At 40.8% G+C, this 23,846-nt stretch overlaps 2 protein-coding genes across 3 annotated transcripts in view; one reads left to right on the forward strand and one right to left on the reverse strand.

Annotated features, from left to right (window-relative positions):
- Window positions 1-18,765, reverse strand: part of LOC128735261 (uncharacterized) — a 28,601-nt gene extending 9,836 nt beyond the window's left edge. Inside the window, exons 1-6 of the mRNA XM_053829755.1 lie at window positions 18,761-18,765; window positions 18,513-18,714; window positions 17,699-18,451; window positions 2,869-5,473; window positions 2,414-2,814; window positions 2,184-2,350 (exon numbers count right to left, since the gene is read on the reverse strand). Of these exons, the coding sequence (XP_053685730.1) occupies window positions 2,184-2,350; window positions 2,414-2,814; window positions 2,869-5,473; window positions 17,699-18,451; window positions 18,513-18,714; window positions 18,761-18,765 (4,133 nt within the window). The remainder of the gene's footprint in view (window positions 1-2,183; window positions 2,351-2,413; window positions 2,815-2,868; window positions 5,474-17,698; window positions 18,452-18,512; window positions 18,715-18,760) is intronic.
- On the forward strand, window positions 1,901-19,716 carry LOC128736956 (RWD domain-containing protein 2A). 2 transcript variants are annotated; one of them, XM_053831472.1, is made up of 3 exons: window positions 1,901-1,972; window positions 2,049-2,158; window positions 18,750-19,716. In XM_053831472.1, exon 3 carries the CDS (start codon window positions 18,764-18,766, stop codon window positions 19,694-19,696), a length of 933 nt encoding a protein of 310 aa, XP_053687447.1. In that variant the 5' UTR covers window positions 1,901-1,972; window positions 2,049-2,158; window positions 18,750-18,763; the 3' UTR covers window positions 19,697-19,716. The 2 variants fall into 2 exon arrangements, with proteins under 2 accessions (XP_053687447.1, XP_053687449.1); XM_053831474.1 differs by having other exon boundaries at window positions 1,939-1,947.
- The last annotated feature ends 4,130 nt before the right edge of the window (window positions 19,717-23,846 follow it).

A 23,846-nucleotide genomic window follows, 5' to 3' on the forward strand; every position in this document is an offset into this window, starting at 1 on the left:
CAGAAATTAGACCTGAAATTGAACTTAGTAGGAATTGAAATTGGATATAAATCAGATTCAAATTGCGTTTCCAATTGAAATCAAAATTAGACTTGAAACTGGAACTGGAATTAATGTAGAAATTGAGTATGAAATTAAAATTGAATTTGAACTTGAAATTTAATTTATAACTGAAATTGAAACGGAACTATTTTTATACAATTAATTTACTTATCGCATAAATTGCGGCAAATTCAATTAACAGATCAGGGTTACAGAAATTATTTTGTTCTGTATTAACTTTTAAAGAGGAGGTGGGGCACGTATGTGCCCCAGCCTGGGCACGCCAATGCCCAAAACTCTCCGTTGTGAACAAGTTTCGGTACCGACGCCAGCCTCGGTTAAATCTCGCGCGGATGAAGCAGCCAGAGTTCGCCGCAAACTATTCATATATTCACTCGAAGCTGCGCTGCCGGAAGATGACGAATTGGACGAAGCTTCTCTCAAGGACTGTTGGAACACATCAAAACAGCCATCAACCGATAATTCTACCAGAAACTGAACGGATCCTGCAAAGGCTTGCCGCGAACCGAAATGTGTCGGGATAAGAATGGCGGTATTTTGATGGACGATCGTGAGATGACCAACAGGTGGAAGCAACACTGGCGGAGAACCATGACGGCGGGGAAATCACTTTTGACGATGCGATAAACCAAGAAGAGGTGCCAGCTCCAACGATAAGCAAAGTTGAGGAGGCCATCATGCAGCTAAAGAACAATAAATCAGCTGGGATTTGGGAGACAGAACGACTACCCGAGCAGTGGAAAGATGGGAATCTGCCCGATCTACAAGAAAAGCGACAAATTGGACTGTGAGAACTATCGAGCGATCATCTTCTTAATGCCGCCTACAAAGTGCTATCCCGAATCAATTCCGCCAATTGCGGACAGATATGTGGGAATTTATCAAGCCAGCTTCGTAAAGGGACGGACAACAACAGGTCAAATATTTACACTGCGGCAGTTCCTCCAAAAGGGCCGTGAACACCGAGTTCCTACGCATCATTTGTTTATTGATCTCAAAGCCGCATATGATACCATCGACCGAAAAGAGCTATGGAAAATCATAGACGAGAACAGCTTCCCTAGGAAGCTTGTCAAACTGATTCAATCTACAATGCATGGTACACAGGATGGTGTTTGGCTTGCGGGTGAATTGTCGACTTCATTCGAATCACACAGAGGGCTTCGACAAGGTCTCTCATGTCTGGGATTCTGTTTAACATAGTGCTACAAAGTGTCATGAACCGAGCGGATATCAACACGCGGGACACGATCTTCAACAAACCCAATTAATTCGTTTGCTTTGCCGATGACATGGATATTATCGGTAGAACATCTGGCGATGAGTTTGAGGTAGTTGATGAATTTGTCTAGCTTGGCTCACTAGTAACGGCGGACGATGATACCAGCCTTGAGATTCGGAGATGTATTTATCAGCGGAAGTCGTGCTTACTATGGGCTTCATAAGCAATTGTGGTCGCACAGATTAAGCTACCGTACAAAGTGCACCCTGTACAAGACGCTTACTAGACCGGTTGTTCTCTACAGGCACGAAATGTGGCCAATCCTCGACGGGGACTTGAAAGCACTACTTAACCGATCATTCATTCGTATCGTGAGTTATACTAAGACGCTCGAAAATAATTTATAATCATTCTTTTAAGAACAATATCCAGAATTTTGCTAATTTCTTTGGGTGAACAACTATGTAAATGAAACCTTCTGCCTCACCTGAGTATTTATACTCATTGACTACTCGTTTGTTTTGATCAGTCTTTTCTGCATTTCGCATTTCTCCATTCTCCGTCAGTGACTGACTGTTGTTATCAGTGAATGTAGCATATTCAATTTTATGAGTATTCTTCTATTGAATAGATTTAAATTGTTTACACAATATTAAAATAAGGTTAGTTCATACATTCTTCAAACAGGTATGAAAAATTGGAAAAACCAATAAATTGTTCTAAAGGTATGAAAGAATTGAAAGCTTAAGGTCCTTTGTTTCAGGTATCTCAACTTACTGCAACCGCAGCTCGAAGGAACTCTCAGTTATTGTAAACAGTCAACGATCAAAATAACAAGCAAAGCAACAGTCAACAAGCAAAGTATTAAATGCGGTAAGTGTAATCATAATGTACTCACTCTTCTGAACCCTTCAGCAGCCCTTTGAGGACGATACCGCCAACGGTGGTGTGATTTCTGAACTCTACTGGTCCCTTGAATATTAACGGTGTTGTCACGTGCTGTGCTTTTGACAAACTCAAATAAGTTTGGGAAATTTCATCCAAATCCAATCCATTGATTGGACCCTGCAACAACAACAAAAATTAATACCGAATTCTATTATGCTGATCTGCCGGTGATCACCTTACCCTTGTGCGAACATAATCTTTAAAGTGAACTTCTCCAAAACGATAAGACCCAGTTAGCACCTCATCACGGTTGGTCATCCACACGTCGCGGTGTAGTTGCTGTAAGTTATATCCATTCAGTTCCACCACTTCAGGTTCTCCTTCAAAGTACACGTTGCCTTGAACTTCGACGTTGAACGGTTGACCAGTGCCGCTCGTAAATTCTCGTAGTTTGTTATAGTTAATCCCGTTCAAAGTATCGCTAATGTGGATCTTATCGGTCACCACTAGATTTCCGTCAATACGAAGTTCCTTCAGATATTGATGCTGAATTGGAGAATTCAGCAGAACATCGGTTTCTAAATTCAATCCCGATACCAGCCCACTAACCGTCACCGGTCGGTGCGAAACAATGCCTCCATCTAAAAATGGCTAAGTAATTAAAAATTCAAATCCTGTTTTCAGCGGTCACCTACGGAAGGTGGCGTTTTCCACGTGCTCATTTTCGTTCAAAAAGTATACGTTCTTCATAAGCTGCTCAATTTTAACGCCATTCAAGTATCCATCTATAAAAACTTTATCTGCAATCACGTGTTCGAAAATTTGCGGAGCCGTAAAAGTTTGGTTCTGCTCGTTCAACAGCCATGAATTTCCAAACTCGTTCTTGGGAACCCCATTTAACGATCCGTTGAAAAATACGTTGCGGGCGTGCAGTGGATGTTCCATGGTAAGTGACTCAAATATAAACGTTCCGTTGTGGAAGGATTTACCAATCGCCGTCAGGCGTTCCTTTCCAATGCCATTCAGAGTGGCCCGGTCAGCCAAAATCAGCTCACCGACTGTTACATTACGAAAGCGTTTCAGTCCTGTGATGGTTTTCGGCTCTCCTTCCTCCGCTTTGCCCATCTGCAGTGTGTCGTTTATCAAATAATCAAGATCGTATCCAAAGACGGTTGATCCATTTGTGGCGAGCAGATCCGTTACGTTGAGATCGCCTTCGATAGTGAGATTGCATTTTTCCAATCGAACCGTAGACCATGTCCGTTCGCTAGAGTTGGTTGATAAGACCGTACTCAATGGTTCACCCTCGAACAGTGTTCGATTGGCGACGATACTGGAAAGGATGATTTTTTTGAAATGGATTGAACCTTCAATTACTTGGTCTTCCGACCGCTTCAGTACGGTTCGATTCAAGTGTTCCAGATCGACGTTATTGATTACATCAACTTTAATGCTTCCTCCTAGCATGTTCACATCACCAGTGAACGTTTTCCTGCCGGTAATATTATGTACCCTCTTAGAGGTAGTTTGTATTAAATCACGTGGGTCAAGTCCGTTTAATGAAGTGGCAAACACCGAATCAGCAATTACGGGTTGTTTGAAAATAAAGTAGTGATTGGACGTAGCAGCATTCAGCGGTAATCCATGCGTGTAAAGGTCGATGAAGTTGTAAGTTTTGTTAGCGCCGTAAATATTGGTTGCATTCAGCATTTCGACCGTTACGTTCCCCTTAATCTCATAATCGCCTTCCAAATAGACGTCTTTCTCTATCGTCCTGATTGGATTCAGTTTGTTCAAACTGCTGCCGCTTATTTTACCGCGTAGATTGATGGGACTTAACAATCGAACATTATCGAATGTTTTTGCACCAGTCACTAGCTGAGGTTCTTCGGAGTTTTGCAGCAGCACCTGCAGTTTCCCATCTATCACCGGAATGTGGCTGACGCGTTCATCAACATCTACGTGCTCCATATATACGGGCTGCGTAAATTCCACATCCTGACGAACGGTGAAGTAGTTATGGTCTCCAATTGGCTCCGTTAGAACCAACGAATTTAATTCTACACCCGAGAGACGGTTGCTCGGTACGACTACCTTGGAAGCGATAATTTTATCAAAGCTAATTTCACCAGTTATAACCTGATTACCTACGCGCTTCAAAGCATGCTTGTCTAGGTAGTTAATATCTACGCCATTCAACAGACCCGTCAATTCCAGATCTTTCACATGAATTTCCCTGTATTGAGCTTGCCTCATGGTGGAGGAGTTACGTTTCGAGGTTGGCTGTGCAGAGGACGTAGTAATATTTACATTCGTAGAATTCAACTTGTTTGTGACGAGATTTTTCACAGCCAGCTTGTTTACACGCAAAGTTTTCCCGGTAAAATCTTGATCTAAGCCGTCAATCAAGACGTTATCTTCAGTAAATTTAATTCCGTCGATTAGGTTTTGCACAAAAAGCTCCCCTTTGATTTCCACTTCGGGTGCGAACAGCACGACATTTTTCAGTTTTGTGAAGTCGTCTGTTGTATGAAGCAATGTTTCACTAGCATATCCATTCAGAAATTTGGCATCCAAGTGATCCTCTACAATCAAACGATCCACATTAATTACCTCTTCGTAATGGCTCTCATCGGCACTTCTTTTCGTTATCTCTCCATTGACGTATGTCGCATTCAAATCTCTAACCAACGCGTCTGATGCGATAATCTGGGGTGCTTTTACGTCCCCTTTAATTTCCAAAGTCTCGTTTAATTTAAAGCTTCCGTCGATTATCTTTTCCAGTTCCTTCGCTTTCTTTTCCAGTCTTTCCAACTGGCGATTAGCTGCATTCAAGTAGTCAATGATGGGCTGATCAAACACGAAATCCCCTACTTTTAAAACCTTTGTATGCAGGACTTCAATGGTCGAATTTCGCACTTCGACTTCGCTATCGATTTTCACCGTCGAACCACCGGACGCTAATCGATTATAAATTTCCTCCAAATCCAACGATTCCAACTGCTTCGTTGTATCGTCACACCACTCGATAAACTCCCGGTAGACGTCCTTCAAATCGTTCTTAACGCCATACATTGGTGAGAAAATATTGGTAGTCGTACCGTACAAATCCCGGTTGGCGATGACGATCAGGCTGGCATCGATCATATGCCGGTAGACACGCATGCGGGACACGCCGGCGCCGAACGCTTCCCGCGTGTAATCGATTTGCGAGGGCGAAAACTTCCAGCCATCGTATTCGTAGATCAGCAGCGGTTTACCGCGGCAGAGGATCAACAGCAGAAATTCTCCATTTTCGCGCTGCAAACGAAGGAGGCGATGCTAAGTTAAGGAATGAAATTAAACAATTGCAATTGTATGACATTTGCCGGAAAATTACTTGCTAGAAAACCAGTTGCCAAAGTTTGTATTTCCCACAATTTCTGTATTTTCAAGAATTTACACATAGCAAACGAAACCGAGATACTTTTTATCGTTCGTAAACATTAGAATTTTATTTTCGCTTCAATGTCAGCAAAAACACACGAAGATCGTATTATTTTTTTCGAACATTTAAAACGTTAGTATTGTCGGGTTACAACCTCCCGCTATTCCAATTACCTTGGGTCGCACTATCCATCGCGACTATGCAAGTAACATCTCTATTAGCAAGGTACAATAAAAAGTAGCATAAGGTTATGGGCCTATAGGCGTCGCGAAAGCTGAAATTAAATAGAAGAAAACCTTTTTACAAATTAAATTTTACTATTTTTATTTATTCGCGACAGATACGTATTTTGCCTACGACTTGCAGGCTTCATCAGTGTCTGTTTTCGAACCTGAAAACAGACACTGATGAAGCCTGCAAGTCGTAGGCGAAATACGTATCTGTCGCGAATAAATAAAAATAGTGGAATTTAATTTGGAAAAAGGCTTTCTATTATTTAATTTCAGGTTTTGTATCCCACTCTGATGCTGGTCCTACGATGGATTGATAACCATCGTTTTGAAAAGCGGACTAGAGGACAACTTGAACCTGGAATTCGTCTAAAGGAAGTTAGTTGACAAGTGTAGGAAGCTCGCGAAAAACACAAGTTCAGGTGGAGATGGCCAAAAAGTATTCAAGGTTGGAGAAAACGGTCAGCCGGCTCACGACAGCGTTTGATCCGGAGCGGGCGGCTATCAAATGTGTTGTCTCGGCACTAGACTCGGTAGCGCAACCTGCCTAAACAAAGTTATCAGGAAAATTCGACTCGGAACAATACAATACTGATATGGGTGGATGCTTGGTACCCGGAACCGCAGATCGCTGAATTTCGCTAGTGGCGACAGGGCAATTAGACGTGAGCTAAACATTAGGCGATTAGATAAACTGAATATTCCTCTGTGGAGATGCTTCGACTTTCGAAGACGGATGGAGTAAGATTCGCTAGGCCGTCGATGAGACCGCAACCACCAGGAGAAGAAACTCCAAATCCACGGAATGACTGGTTTGACGGGGAATGCCAATCAGTCACGAGGGAGAATTGGACCAAGTATGGATGAGCGCGGAATGAGTTGACAACGACCCTGAAAAGCGCCGATAGAAAAATCCCCTCTAGTAAGGTGTTTGGGAAGGCTATGGTGAAATACTAGAAAAGCGCTGTTTGTAAAGGTCGGGCCACTTGAGTAGTCATGGTTGGGCCACCATAATTTTAAGCGCAGAAGCGCAATAATCGCGAGAGAATATCAGTCACGTGAAACGTGATGAAATAAAGCAAAAATAATACGATAGAAACCTAGATTTTTGTTGTTTTTTTTTCATTGTAGTTTTACACTTCGGAAAAGGCGATTGTATTATCAATTTCCCACCTTTTCGTACGTGATGAATTATAACCATCGCGGGCGAAACCGTCGCCAGAATCGTCGCGGGGGCAAATATAGTTTATTTTGTCAAGTAAATTAATAGCTTACGTGCTAGACAAGTCTAATATTTATTTATAACTCAAGCAAGCAACAGTCAAGCAGATTCTTTCTGCGACGATTTCAAGCTATCAAAAAAGTGGGCAGCGCGTTTTGTTACCAAAGAAACGGGCAATAGCAATGTTGATTTTACAAGATCGCCGAAATTTCGCAAAAATGCAATTAAAAATAGGGTATTTGTACCTATATGAGCTGTTGTGCACGAAATTCATTCTTTTCATGTCTCTATAAAATTTCAATACGTATGTCTTAAATTTTCTGCGGTGGCCCAACCGGTATAACAACGCCCGACTATGACAACATTTTTTGTCTTCACGTAAATGCCTATAACTTTTTTATTTTTCAAGCAGTTCAAAACTTCCCGGAAATATACCTTATTCTAAGACCTTTGCAACGATGTATTTAGATTTCCAAAATTCCTTTTGAAACGGTATTTATGAACAAGTCCCAAAACGTGGCCCAACCACGACGACACTCCCCTACAATTTTCAACTAGAATAGCTAACTTATAGGCTTCACAGACGAGTTTCATGTTATTATTAGAAAGTTCGGGATGGTGGAGACAATCTACGCCAGGCTGAAAATAAACGCTAAAATAATTTGCCAAAAGTCAATGCGTCGGCAACCAAATATATGTTGGGAAAAAACTCGGAAGATTACTAAGGAGCATACCCCGCCGCACAAAGCTGACCACGTACAAACCGCTAATTACACCGGAAGTTCTTTCGGTACTTAAGACGGTAACTTCGCTTAAGGAAGAAGTTCGTCTATTAGACCTATTCGAAGGAAAGGTGTTGCGAACTTGGCAAAGGCCAGCCACGTCGCAAGAATGCTGCATGACAGTGCTGCGAAATATGTTCTCATCAAGAATCCCATCGGCACCAGAAAAAAAAACGGCCAGACATGCTTGACCACATCGAAGCTAACTTGCGCGTGTCGAAACGCTCAAGGAAGTGACGGCGAGTAGCCTAGAACCGCATGATTAAAAGACTAGCTCATCATACAGCACAACGCAGCCCGGATCTAAGATCTGTTTCTTTTTTTCTTAAACAGAAATAATCGAAATTGCAGTTAACAGAAAGTGTAATCGTCGTCCCTGTCAGGGGAGCAAGGCGATCACACCCAAATGGTATCGGGAAATTCAACGTTGAAACTTTTCATTAATTTTCATAATTTAGTTACTGGAAAACAACGTTTTAATAATCATGCAATTTTTACATGTTTTATGGTTAGATTGTTATGTAATCCATAAAAACTCGTTAAACTTGGTTGAGAGTTTATGTGGCAACTGTGACATGCCATAGCACAGAGAGATACCGAGATGCTAGAGCTGCCGAAAAGAAACTTCACGCCAGCACTGGAATCGCGTACTTGCGGAGGCGGGGAATTGCTTCGAGAGGCACGATACGAGAAACTTCTTTAATACGATCAACAGAATCACGAACCATACCGTGGCAACAACTGTTATGTGCAACGACAATCTGATTATCGAAAGATCGGAGGTGGCCAGCCGGTGGAAACAAGATTTCGATGCACTGTTGAATGGTGAACAAGATGGAGCGGTCAACAGAAATAGGATAATGATTGAGGATGATGGATAAGCTGTGGATGCACCAAGAGCAGCAAAGCAGCAAGAGAGCCAAAAAACGGCAAAGCAGCTGGAAACGAGGGACGGGAACCCCGCCGAATTTTTAAAAGTTGGGACCGAACGGCTGTATTGTGAAATCCATCAGGTTATACTAAAGGTATGGACCGAGGAGGAACTACCTACGGACTGGTTGGAAAGTCTCATATGCCCTATTAACAGGGCCTTCGACTCGAATGTAATTACCGAGGCATTACTCTCCTCAACTCTACATACAAAGTTCTCTCACGCCTCCTATCCTGTTTCTCAGACTGAGTCCGTTGCAGTAAACCTTTGTTGGCGAATACCAATGCGGTTTTCGAGAGGAACGCCCCACGACGGACCTTGCGACAAATTCCGGGAATTCAACTTGCAAACTAACCATTTACTTATGTCAAGGTGGCGTATGATTCAGTTAAACGAAATCCGTTGTGGCAGATTATGCTTGAACTTGGTGTTCCAACAAAACTGATTAGTCCGATACGTGCTATGCTTGATAGTTCAAAATCAAGCGTCAGGATAGCGGGTGAGCCATCGGACTCGCTTGGGACGTTGGATGTTTTGAAACAAGGTGACGGACTATCAAATTTGCTGTTCAACATTGTATTGGAAGGTGCTATTCGAAGGGTAGACGGCCTTCTATAGATTACGTACCCAGCTGAGGTCCCGTAGCCTACAACTCCGTACGAAACTTACGCTCTATTAGATGCTAATGCTCCTAGTGGAAGCGTGGACGTTGAAAGAGAGCGACCGACGAGCTTTTGGCGTTTTTGAGCGGCAGATCCTGCGATCAATTCTTGATGGCATAATAGACGAAGGAGTGTGGCGCAGGCGCATGAATCATGAAATATACCAAGAATTCAAAGATGTGGTTATTTTGAAGCGACTTAAACACGGCGGGTTACAATAGGCTGGCTACGTAGCAAGGATGCCGGATGAGAGACCAGCGAAAACAATATTAAGCAGAGAACTCAATAGAAACCGACGATTTCGAGGCAGACCCCGTACCTGTTGGATGAGCGCTTTTGGCGTGGATGCTAGAGCAGCGAGTGTTAGGGGCGACTGGAGAGTGGCAGTCCAACACCGAAGAACGTGGAGACGGCTCCTGAATTCGGCACGGCCTCGATAAGCGGATTGTCGCCGAAAACATAAAGTAAGTAGGTACTAGCGTTTAAGGTTCAACAGTTCATGTTTTCACAAATTTTTAGCCAGAATCTAAATTTTAGATTGACAACCTGAGCTAAGACGTAGTTCTGCGTCCAAAGTAGACTTCTACTTGTTTGCTATTAAAAATTAATAGAGTGTTCAACTCGAAAAATTGCTAAGAATGTTTTGCTAATCGACTGGTGCGCTAACGTTCGAAAGTCACCAAGGGAATCCTGAATTAATAGAGTTCAAACGCTGAGCATTTTTCGTTACTCTTTCCAATTTTTTGGATTTCAAATTGCACCTCAATATGTCGCCGAAAGAGGTAATCCTGCGCCTACGATGCTTGGTTTCTGAGATTAAATGAAATTTTTGAAATAGGGTAATGTCTAGTGATCGACATCGGACCGGGTAAAGTCCGGAAAGTCCGGTCCGATGTCCGGTCCGAAGTCCGATCGGAACGAAATTTTAGAGTCCGATTTTTTATCGGACCGGAACCGGAACGAAGCGTTCCGGAACCGGACCGGACCAGGTCTTCCGTTGAAAGTCCGGAAAAGTCCGGAGCACTTTTGATCGTAAAACTGACCGCAGTAGAAACGATGACTAGGACTTACTTTATATGTTTAAAACTAATTTCCTTTAACTTCCTCAGTATTGAGGAAAGACAATAATTTCGCTAGCAATAATACACTTTCTGTTTAAGGCTCCAAAACAAGTCCAACTAATCGATTATTTTTTTAAAAATTAGCAAATATCTGTGGGTCTTAAAACCGAACGTTTCGCAGCATCGGCTCGTGCACTCGTGCCTTATGATCCCTCAAAATTTAATTTCAAAGAACTAATTTTAAAAGTTATGTAATTATGGCACTTCATCTTCTCGGTAATGCCATAGGTAACCGATATTCACGCTTATGGTCCAATATGAAAGATAACTCAAAAGTTTCATCGGATTTTTCAAAATTATCGTATAGGTTTGGGCCGAAGAGTCTCAGATTTTCATGAAATTTTGCTTACGAGTATAGGATGTTAACTTTTTAATGAAAACAATATGTTATCCTATTTTCCCAGAAAACTCCACTAGAAATTTTTCGATTTTTTCGAACATCGCTTATTTCGAAAGTTTATAGTTTTAAAATCAAGCATTGCAGAATAATTTTTTTATGAAAATGTAATAAAATTTTTTCAGCAATCCAGGAAAAATATTAGTTGGAACAAGTTTTCCACATGATTTTCTATGACGGTGCAAAATTTTAAGGAAATGTTGGAAAGCCCATGATCTAAGTCTTAAGAAATTTTGAAATACAGTGGACTTTCGGAAAAGTTAATGAATGGGTCGGCTAGCTTTTTCGAAATATTACCCTTTCTGAGTAGTCCTAAGAGTCATTGAAAATGATAAACACAAAATCGAAAAATATATTCTCGGATGCAGGATACTTATTTTTAGGTATCTGGAAATTGTAACGCAAAGAAATATGTAGCAAGATCTTTATGAAATAATGCTTCCCCACGATAAAACTGAACCTTGTCGTGGTGTATGGCTTTTTAACTAATCAGTAAATGAGCAGCGGTCACGTTTACTTCTGAATGTGGGTATATGCCAAAATACTTTTGTGATTTCATGTGGGACTCGGGGTAAAAATTTACCAAATGTGTCCAGTATGGGAATCTCTGATAATAAATAGATGAATGTTTCTGGGATTCATCTCTATTTATCACAGCTGTCACAAATATCTCCGCAAAATGTTGGATTGATTGGGTCGATCGGGGACTTAGGGTTAGTAAGGGAATGTAAGCGAGTTACCAGATCCGGTTGAATGCCGAAGGACAACTCTACAATGATTACTGCTATAATAATAGAAGTACTTAGGTAGCAGATAGGAAAATTAGGTCAATTCGTGTCGTGTGTTCGAGTCTCGGCTGGGCGATGCTGCTGGATTTTCGCACTGGCCTCGTGGCTGTCCTGTGCTCTGTGGCCGGCCGCGGGGTCTGTCGAAGGGGAGGGGTTGAGTCTTAGAGAGACGTTTAAGCCCACAGCTTTACTGCATTAGCTCTTTGTTCTCGAGGGTTGGAAGACGAGTGCGTCTCTATAAAGCTTTATAAGCTCCAACTCCTCTCGACTACCGCGAACGTCCGGGTTATGCTGCGCTCAATTTACTTTGTATCTTGGGGCAGTGCATAAATGCTGGGGGAATGAAAGATTCAATTTGCCCTGATAAGTTGATAACCGCTAATGCTCCGAAATTTGTCTTTCCTATTAGGGTAGAGGATCCATATTTCGCCAGGAGCCATATTTCGCCAGTTTGATGAATACACAGCCTTTTTGCATATTTTTGGTACACTTAAAAGAAATTATCTAACGAATTGGTAAAATGTAGAAACTGTTTTAGCAAAAACGATTCATACCTTTGACTTTTAACTAAATTATCAGATAGTACTCAGAATTTGAAAATACCACCTCATAAACGGGGTATATTTTTTTACAAAATCAAAACGAAAGGCGAAAATATAATTGGGGAAAAATGAAATAAAACTGTTTCATAAATTATTTATTCTTGACTAATAGGATTCTGTGTACAATATTTCAACTAATTTTATACCAATTTCACTTTGAACTTCAGATAATTTTGAAAAATTCACCAAAATTAAAGTGGCGAAATATGGTATTCTTTTTTAGTCATGAATCCATATTTCGCCACTTGATTTTTTTAAACCTTTTTCGTTGGCTGGTCTCTAATTTCGTCATTTTTTCTATAAAATTGGTGAACTAAATGTTCATCATCTATATTGAACATTGAAGCAAAGCCTTGGGTTATAAACATCTTTAAGACTTGACGCTTCTTTATCGAAAGACTTCGTAGCTGGTTATTAGAGTACAAGACTATTACTGGGCTAGAGCATCCTGTTGACTCTAGTAGCATCGCACAGCGTTTATTGAATATTACTGTTTTCTTAACTATAAAAAGTATTAACAGTGGATTAAGAGTTTTAGGACTTTATCAGTTGAATTTCAGCGTCATTCACTTCACGAAATATATTGCTATTTCAATTGCCAACGACAAGTGAAATATTGTGGAATTTTCGGCAAAACAAAACACGTTTTCAAAATTAGACGAAAAGCTTGGTAGCGCAAATCAGGAGTAGAAAAAAGTGTAATTGACGTCGGCAACGTTTGTAACAAAAAATTTAATGATACTATACTTATCACTTAACACATTTTATACTTCTCGCAATATATAAAATGAAAGCATATTGATATTTTCATCATTAGCTAACATTTTTCGAAAGAAAATTAATACAATTTGACAGATAATATCACATCAAATATTTGACCTTTGTGCATCTTAACCTTGTCCATGTACAGCAACTGATTTTACGAGTTAATTCTGGGCTGATTCTGGTTAAGATTCAAATACGCGTTACGGATTTCAAAGGCAGTTTTGGTACTCAAAAATAATTATATTCATGAATATTCACTTCATTCCTTCTGTTTATCATATCACAATCATTATACTTTCGTGAACATAACTTCTATTTTAAGCATAAAAGCTTTGAACCTTAACACCATAGAAAACATAAGCGTAGCTAACTTAACTGTAAGTTATCAGAATTGTCTCAAAATGCAACGAAATTTTTATCTTTAGCTTAAAACAAATATTTTTAATTTATGAATGGTGTTAACACAGAAGAAAACATGTTGATTGCTTTTAAAAATTAATGGATTGAATAAAATGCTGTCGTTTTGCTCAGGCCAATATGATATAAATGCTATTTCACCGGAATTTGCCTTCGTATATATTGCTGATTGCAAGGAAAATTCTACCTTCCAAAGTACGCAATCGCTCATGAAAGTGCTAATTTACATCAAATCATTTCGGTATCTTCGGCGCACTTTTTCGTTATATTCCAAGCAATAAGCGAGCCGAAGAGACCGGAACGATTTAAGCTGAAATAGCACTTTTATGAGCGATTGCGCACTTATTGATTGGACAATTTTCCTTGCAATTAGTAATATTTACTGAGAAATAAGATCAAGAAAATTATCCTACTTTATGGGTAAATCTTATTCAATCTAAGATCCTACTAACAAAGCAAATATCAAAACTGTAAAAATATTTCTACAATTTTGGTGTTTTTCGCTGCATCGGTTATTGAATGACTATTTTTATCGTTTTTCAAAAACGTTTCATAAACAATCACTTAAAAACGAAGCAAAAGCTATTAACGAACTGGATTTATTAAGAATATAAAGAATTCAATTATCATTTTGGCATTTAAGTCTGAATAAATCAGGATTTTCTAAAGTGGCGAAATTTGGGTCTGCAGGCTGGCGAAATTTGGCCACCGGGTGGCGAAATTTGGGTTCAGCTAATACATCTAAATAATGAATATAACGAGCAAAATACACAATTCAGTACGAATATGAGTACTGAATCAGTAAAAAAAATTACCGATTAATATTGTTCACATGTTATCAAAAATATGAACCTTTAAAACCTTGATCTACTTCGTTTCAAGTAAATTTTTAGGATAAAAGTGGCGAAATATGGATCCGTCACCCTAGATCATTTGTGGTTGTTTGAAAGCGGGCGCGCGGTTGAGAATCGGCATCAGACGGGGCTGACGAATCCTCCACTTCTTCACTATACTACATTTTACAACTCAAGTATGACCGCATTTCAAGGTCAAGACTAAAAACATGAGATTAGTCTAACTCAAGTAGCTTAGCTTAGCTTAGACTGATTGCACATATCAATGGTTGCACTCAGCGATTGATCCGAATCAGTGAAATTGCACAATGAATCAAACGAATGTGGTTGGGAGTGACCGGTCATTCTCACTGTGCAAAATTCAGTGACTCGATATATGAAGGATCAATAACTGCGCCGGCCACGTCCTTGCAATCAGGTGGGATTGGGGAAGGAAAGTTAGTGTAATCTTTGTTGCTTTAGGGACCGTGTTAACCTCTGCATCCCAGCAAAGATTACAGGAAGGAGTTGAATTTTGTTAGTAAGATAGGTTTCGTTGGATCGAGATTCACCTTGATAAGTGATGTGATCGGTTGTTTTTTATAAAGATATTATGTATTTTTTATATTTATTTTTTAGCGTTATTCTTATATTCGACCTTTCTAACTCAAGTAGTACAAAAAGTCCAAAGCACATTAACAAATTCGATCTATCATTTTTCTTCTCATCATCATCATCATCATTATATTTAAAGTATGGCATTCCGGCCTTTGGCAGAGAGATCTTAGAGTCAGTTCGTAGAGTCCGCGCAGGGCCGGAACGCCTCCGCCTGCGGGCATAGGCGTGACGACTATGCTTGGGGTTCTACCTGTGTTTTAGTGGGCGACATTGCCTGTCTCGTCAGGTAGAACTGATGTTTGAGGTCTCCCTGACACTTCGTTAACATTACAAATGGACCCAGCGCAGAGTTTTAAACGCTACTAGCTGACCCGGCAAACTTCGTATTGCCACAAATTAAAATGTGTTGTACATAAATCGTGAATCTGTCACAATCTCGAGTTTAGCAAGTTTCTGAGGAGCTCAACCTAAGATAACTCATTTTGGCAGTAACGTCACTATTTACATTTACATTTAATTTACAAATTTTCAATTTTTCCTCACAATAAAGTAGAAAACAATCCCCCTGTTACTTAGCCAGATAAAATAAAGCGAATAGCACTTAAATATTCGCCGTGATTGTATAACATTTTGCCGAATACCATTTCGTGAAAAACCTTACGCGGCATGTACCATTTCACGGGAAACCTTTTCATGAAAAGTACCATTTCGATCCTCGGGGTGATCCTCTCCTTACTCGTTGTCGCTCGTCCGGACCCAACTGAAGGAAAGTAATAGAGGTCAGTAGACCTAGGAAAACAAATAAACGTGGGCATAGCTGATTTCTGCGGGCGGCTGCAGAAAGTTTTTGGTGGTCTTGTTATTGTCTGTTATGTTTTAAGGAAGAGTCTAAAATTTCTCGAGCTCGATTAGCTGAGTTTGTATGAGAGTTCTTATTCCCCTACCACAGGGGTGAGGGGTCTCAAACCATCATAAAAAAATCCTGCCTGCAAAATCCCCCACATGCCAAATTTGGTTCCATTTGCTTGATTAGTTCTCGAGTTATGCAGAAATTTGTGTTTCATTTGTATGGGAGCCCTCCCTCTTAGTGAGGGGAGGGGTCTCTAACCATCATAAGAACCTTCCTCGGCCCCAAAAACCCCTACATTTTCAAGCCGAACGGTTCAGTAGTTTTCGATTCTGTAAGGAGCATACCGACAGACAGACAGAAATCCATTTTTATAGGTATAGAGATTAAGCGACCAGTTGGATAACCCGAAAAAAAGAAAACAAAACGAAAAAAACATCTTTACAAAATAATACTTAGTTCCTTTCAGTAAATTTAAAATAGTCGGTTTCGTCCCTGCTATTGCTTCTTTTGCATTTAAAATTCAATCTAAGTTTGCGCTTTTCCAAAAATCCTAAGATAAGTATGTGCCCGTATTGAACTGTTGCTATAACTGTCCGCTACAAGAGTTTAATTTAATCCCAGTTATGATGAGACTCTGTATTAAACTGTGAAAATGCGTTAGGAATCCAAAAATGAGAAATAACGATTGAAGGAAAACACAGGTGTGTGAATGAACGCTTTGGATAACCAAAAAATTTAAACTCTCAGAAAAGTTAAGGCAAACATCAACTTTTTAGAGTGTTGCATGGGAGCTAATATTCGCTTAACTTTTCTGAACAATTAACTTTTCAGAGAGTTAACTTTTCCAAGAGTCCACTGTATTTTTTTCTTAGTGTTAGTGTCAAAAATTTCACTGCAGTGATTTTATTTTTCTACAGGAGTTTTCCACCACCGTGGAAAATTTTGAGAAATATTTTTTGGCTGAGATTTTGTTCACCGTTTCATAAAACAAATTGTTCAAGAGCTATAAACTTTTGAAGCAAGTGATGTTCGAGAAAACTGGAAAATTTGATTTAAAGTTTCCGGGGAAAATAAAAAATCGCGAATTTAAATTAATTTTCATTAAAAAGAGCATAAACTACCGGTTGAATGACAATTTTTTAATTAAAATCTGACTTTTATGTCTGAAAGTGCACCATTCCATGATGGGTAAGCTACCAGTTAATTGCAGTTAATTGTGCCACATTTTTCAATTTTTTTAAATGATCCATTTCAGGCCGGTTAGCGTTTAGAAGTTACAGAAGGTTCTACACATTCAAAGCTTTACCTTTGACATTTACCTATTTTTTAAAAATTGGTAAATTTTGCATCCGGGCAATTTCGGACTTCCGGACCGGAATCGGACCGGAACCGGAACAGAGCTAAATCGGACCGGAACGAAATCGGACCTAAAAATTTCGTTCCGAATTTTTACCGGACCGGACCGGACCGGAACCCGGACTTCAATTTTCGTTCCGATGTCGAACACTAGTAATGTCCAGGAAAAATGAGTTATTCAGCCATTAAAGCAACAAAAATGAGTACCAAATTACCAAAAGGAGAAAGACAAAAATAAAAGATCATGAAATGAAACACTGTTTTTCCGATTTTTTTAAGTTTTCCACAATCATGGAATTCTGGGACCTTTTTTTCTCTGAGCAAAACTAAATTCTAGGGCAGCTTCCCAAATGGGGGTTTGCCAAAAATTTAGCTCGCAGAAGAATACTATACGGATCAGCGGATCAAAAAGGTTGAAAGCCGCTGTTCTAGGAAATATAGTTGTTGGAAAAATTGCAGTCCGCAAAAAAAATCTAAGGGGTTTTCCGCAAAAGTCATACAATTAACAATAACTAACTACTTACCATAACCGGCAAAAACCGCTTCACACTGTACAACTCAAATTTTTGAAAAGGTACAAAGTATCCGTTGAGAAACTTGTATATGATCGAGTGGTGATCGTAGTCCAACTTGCCGGCCTTATTCTTCTTACCGGCACGAGAATTCCCCGTTACCAGGAAGTGTTCTCTTCTATCTTCCCATTCTAAGAACATATAAGCGATATGCGCGACAGAGTAGATATAAATTTTCTGATGGAAAACGAACTTCTGCCTTTCGTAGTCAAACTTGAACAGATCGGAAAAGGTATCCTCGTCTACCGCTTCGTCATTCATCTGATTGGCGATGGCAAGATACAGCGTTTGTTCGATAGAGAACGGCTCAATGTGAATCGAGTTGTAGCAGGGCAGCTCGTCGATTGCATCGAAGTGATAACCGGACCAGCGGTACAAAGGACACACATTGCGAACGCTTTCATCCAAATTTGTGTACGTGTGGGTAAGATATATGTGCTTCCCATGGACCCACATGTGAACGGTATTCTGATTGGATTGGCTAAACCTTTGAATTATTTCCGTATCTCCGTTTTCCCGGATCTGAAACACTGGTGAACCGTCGTCTATTCTTAGATTGAACGGAGATGTTTCCGCCTTTTCAGTGCCGTTGAAATAATTGACCACGGCTACGAATCCAAGGGAAGCATGTGAAATGCATTCGAACTTCCGAGCCAATACGCCCGTGTACTCCATATACTTTTGGAAAGCTTTGACATTTCGGTTCTGAAAATTGGAAATGCTCATTGGTTTCGTGAAATAGTAATAAGATGATTCGGATACCAACCCAGAAGAAAAATGACACAATAGTGTGATTAGCAGCCGTATTATCCTTCATCTTGCGTCTATTCAGTGACGCTGCAAACACGGATTTTCCCACCTTAAGCAGGCAAATATCAATAGGATGATTGACTGGGACATAAGTACGTTCGCGAAATCCCTTCAAATACAATTGTCCACCTGGAAAAAAAATCGTAGATATAAAAATTCTGTTGAGAAATAAGTTTCCTCTGATGTTTTTCAGACCCTTGCCACTCCATGGATACTATACAAGCGCAAAATGATTTACTACAAGACTGCCTCCGAAAACAGCTAGACGAGTTTCACATGCTGTCGGCGATATTTTGCAATCCTGGTGAACTGCACGTCGACAACTACAGCTTCATCGATAACATCAATGACTACGTCGAAAACAAAACCAAGCAATTAAATGCCAAGCTAGACTATCAACTTAATCTACCACTACTGGAGTCCGAGAAGATTCAAATACGCATCGAACTACCTCATCTGTATCCGGGAATCGAAATGCCGCTCTTCGTTGTAAGATCGACAATGTTTTCCCGTGATCAGGAACGAACCATTAGCGAAAAAATCGAAGCCTACATTCGTGAAGAAATACTGGATTTGAACGAACCCTACATCTTCCAGGTGGTTTCGTGGATTCAAGACAACTTCCTGGATATCTCAAAAAGCGTTGCTAAACTGAAAGCAAACCCGGACTCACCAGCAAACTCCGGCACAAACCGTGCTGCCCAGGTTACAACCTTCGAAAGGTTATGGATCTACTCGCATCACCTGAAGAGCAAAACGAAACGGCAAACGATTCTGAAGACCGCCAAAGATCTGACGCTTACTGGCTTTTCACGACCTGGCAAACCGGCGGTTCTGTGCGTAGAAGGTCGCCAACAGGATACGCAAGAGTTCTGGCGAACCATTCGACCGTTGAAATGGCAGAAGATTCAAATCAAACTAGCGGAAACGGAAGCGATACAGCAGGAAGCGGGCGACACTTTCGACAGCCGGCGACGATTTGTCGGCTTTCGTGAGGAAATGTTCACCGAGGTGGATGATGAAAACGATGAAGAAGTGCCTATGAGTATGAGTTCGTTTATGAAGTTTTTGGACAGACACGATAGTGGCTATATTAGGAAGGAAATTTTCGGGTTTGAGAAAGTTGATAATGTAATATGAAATATACGTCTTTTGTTGATTGTGTTACAAAGTGAGATTTCTATCATTTAGTTATTAGCATAAATCGCCGACTTTGAAAGGTAAACAAAAAAAAAACTTACCACTGTCGGTGTCATGTTTAGCCTCCTTGCTTTTAGCGCCTCGCCGTACACGTTGTCCATCCCGATGCTGGTCGTCATCATTTAGGAAAGTGAGAGAGCTTTCTGTAGTTTCAGATTCTTCACGGGAAAGTGCTTCGATCCGCCGTTTCAAGCGCTGTTTAAAACTAGAAACCGACTTAGCTTTAGTTTCCTCTTCAATACCAATATCACCCTCCTGGAGAATAGCTTGATTTCGTATAAACACTGTTCTCAGCTCTTCAAGATCACTGTCGATGGCGGTATAGGATGGTACATTTTTTGTAACTTGGCTAGTAACCGTGTGCACTAATTCAACAAATAATATAGAAACTATCAAACGATTCCGAAAAACTGTCATTGCTGCACTGAATTACTACACAATTTGAGAATTTGCATTAATTTAACTTCTAAGGTAAAATGACACAAAACAACATGCGGAGGCTGTGAGCAATAGAATCACCTCACGTCCTTGAGCTCTTTGTTATCACTGTTCACTGCCAGTGCTGCACAGTATCAGCCCTGCTTTCTAACAATAGAATGAAATTTATCTTGCCTTCGCAAGCAAAAAATTTCAAAGCTGCCTTATTGTTGAAAAGCTCAAGATAGCACAATGACACTTCACTAATTAATAAGTGGAGTTTGTAAAACCAATTTTACCCCTAAACGATGCACAGATCTGCGTGAAAAACTGAATTTAACTGATGAAAATTTAAAAAAAAACATGTTCATCACGTCTATATTTCTAGAAAAACTCATTGAAAAAAATATTGAAATTGGTTTTAGACATGCAGCTGTAGAAATACCTCTAAGGCGTTAACCTTAAAATATTAATTTTTTAAACACAATTATGTTTAAACGTAAAACTTTCTATATTTTGCAAGAAAACTACATGCGATGGAGAAGACCAGTTACGCTTATTCGACTGTATTGCAGTATATAAGCAAGATTTGTAAAAGTCATGCATAAAATATTTGTAGAGTTGAATGTAATCTACAATCTGAGTTCTGTAACTCTGGATCGGCAAAGAACAATTTTGTTTGGAAACATGATAAAATAGTCTTTCTAAACCTAGTATTTCCAGAGATATAAGCAAAAGAACGCTCATAGCTGCTCTCCTTCGAGTAACATCCACTTAAAGATTACATGTAAAAATTAAAAAACCAGTGATAGCTGCTAAAGAGAAAAAGATAGAAGTCTACTGTCTTCGACGAAAATGTGCAATTTAATGTGATTAATAATTTCTTAGAACATTTTAAAAGCATACGAAGCGTTATTAAAAAGCTAGATCGAAAAAGCTGTTTTGAAGGGTGTCCCTTAGAGTTTGGCTCTATAACTTCTTTCATGTAAGAGATAGAAATCTTCAGAATTCAACAAAATTTCTCGAAAATAGTTTAGCTACAACTTTTCTATAGCTAGCAATGATTTCTGACTTAAAATAGAGAAAATATCTTTTGTATCTGATTAGGGACACCCTAATGCCCGAATATTTTTTCACCACTAAAAAGTGCTTTTTGAATGAAGAAACTTTTCTGAAGCAACTATTATGCTATGTCTTAAGCTTTCGATGCTATTACTTATGTCTCACTATTTTTGAAGCCGTCCCAGTGTGCGCCGGTTGTCACCGATAGCACAAGGTTTCGTAGGGAATTATCAGGCGGGTTTCATGGGGCTCGCGCAACTACGGACCAAATTTTTAGCATCCGACAGATCTTGCAGAAATGACGGGAGTACAACGTGCCCACGCATCACATCTTTATTGATTTCAAAGCAGCATACGATACTGTCGATCGAGACAAGCTGTGGCAGATAATGCACGAACACGGTTTTCCGGACAAACTGACGCGACTAATCAGAGCTACATTGGATCGACTGATGTGTTTCGTACGCATCTCTGGGACACTATCGAGTCCCTTCGAGACACGGCGAGGGTTGAGACAAGGTGACGGTTTATCGTGCATACTGTTCAACATCGCTCTTGAGAAGGTGATCCGACGAGCGGGCATCGAAACGAGAGGCACGATTTTTACCAAGGGTAGCCAACTTCTAGGCTTTGCAGATGCCCTCGATATCATAGCCAGGGACTTTGCGACGGCGGAGGCAATCTACGCCAGACTGAAAGCGGAGTCTAGGAGAATTGGGCTAAAAATAAATGCTTCGAAGACCAAATACATGAAAGGAAGAGGCTCAAAGGAAACAAACGCGCGTTTGCCACGGACAGTAACCGTTAACGGCGACGAACTAGAAGTGGTAGAGGAATTCGTGTATTTGAGATCGCTGGTGACCGCGACAACAACACTAGTAAGGAGATCCTGCGGCGCATCCAAGCGGGCAATCGGGCCTACTTTGCCCTTCGTAAAATGCTACGATCAGGAAGCACGCCGCCGTCCGAAGCCAACAATGGTAGTTCTTTATGGACTTGAAGCCGTGACGCTGCTCACGGAGGACATACGCGCCCTTGCCATGTTCGAGCGGAAAGTGCTGCGGACGATATTTGGCGGAGTACATAACTGAAAGCGGAGAGTGGCGGAGGCGTATGAATCACGAGCTACAGGCACTGCTTGGGGAGACTCCCATCGTACATCTAGCGAAAGTTAGCAGGCTACGGTGGGTCGGACACGTCGTAAGGATGCCGGGCGACAGTGCGATGAAAATAGCCCTCTTCAACAACCCCACCGGCACCAGGAACAGGAGGGCCCAACGTGTACGATGGTTCGACCAGGTCGAAAGCGATTTGCGACTTCTGAGACGACTAGGAAATTGGCGACGAATGGCCCAAGACCGAGTTTAAGGGAGACGAGTGCTTGAAACAGCACGAGCCACCCCGGCTCTATGCTACTGAAGAAGAAGAAAACGTAAACCGACAAGAGTTATGGACAATTTTGGATGAAAACGGTTTTCCGGGTAAGCTTACTAGATTTATGGCTACAATGGACGGGATCCATTGGCGGAACTAGCGCTCATTCCTAGGGGGGGCTATAGCCCTCGGAATTTTTTTCAACCAATTTATTTCGTCGGCATATTAAAATTTAATGCACATTAATGCCTGGAATCTTATAACAGTCATGCAAATAAACTTTACTCTCAAGTTTTTCATACCTATAGTTATCTAACTATTGGTTTTTCAAAAATTAAAAAATTTAGTCAATTTTTCTAGGGGGGGCTAAATCTTTTCTAGGGAGGGCTTAGCCCCCCCTAGCCCCCCCACTAGTTCCGCCAATGACGGGATCCAGTGCTATGTGAGAATCTCGGGTGAATTGTCGGACCCATTCAAATCTCGCAGGGGACTTCGACAAGGAGAGGGTTTTTCCTGCCTGCTATTCAACGTTGTGCTTTTTCTTCTTAAGTGGCTTGCCGTCCAAAGACAAAGCCTGTTGTACAATATTTCTTCAGTTAACTCGATTGCGGGCTACCGCTCTTCAATTCCTCGGACATCGAGTACACTCCGCCAGATCCATTCTCCGTTCTCCTGTACTCCGCCCAAGATTTTTCGCAAACTATTCGCAGGTACTCCTCGAGCATTGTCCATGTTTCATGCCCGTAGAGAACAACCGGTCTAATAAGCGTTTTGTACAGGGTGCACTTTATACGGGGACTTTCTCTGCTAGACTCGCAATTGCTTGTGAAGCCAAGGTAGACAAATTTATCGACTACCTCAAACTCATTATACTACTGCCCAAGCAGCGTCGGTCGGCCTCGGTTCCGCTGGCCAGCGGGTGTACTGTTCAGTTACCGTCACAGAAAGCCGATATTGAACAGCAGGCATGAGGCCATCGTCTTGACGAAACCCTCTGTATGTCCGTAGATTCAATTGGTTTGATGAGCTTCCTAAGAAAGATGATCTGGTCCATGATTTTCCATAGCTGTTTCCGTCGATGGTATCATATGCGGCTGAGCGCGACAGGGCCCTCTTAGGCAGTAGCGTGGTAATCGATGAGGATGAGTTTGAGGTAATCGACGAGTTCATATACCTTGGCTCACTGATAACAGAAAACCACAATAGCAGCCGAAAGTCGGGCCTACTACGGACGCCA

Source organism: Sabethes cyaneus, chromosome 2 (genome assembly GCF_943734655.1).
Source record: "Sabethes cyaneus chromosome 2, idSabCyanKW18_F2, whole genome shotgun sequence".
Classification (NCBI taxonomy): domain Eukaryota; kingdom Metazoa; phylum Arthropoda; class Insecta; order Diptera; family Culicidae; genus Sabethes; species Sabethes cyaneus.

Excerpts from the sequence above, each read along its gene's own strand:
- LOC128736956 (XM_053831472.1), top strand. The coding sequence starts at position 18,764 with ATGGATACTATACAAGCGCAAAATGATTTACTACAAGACTGCCTCCGA.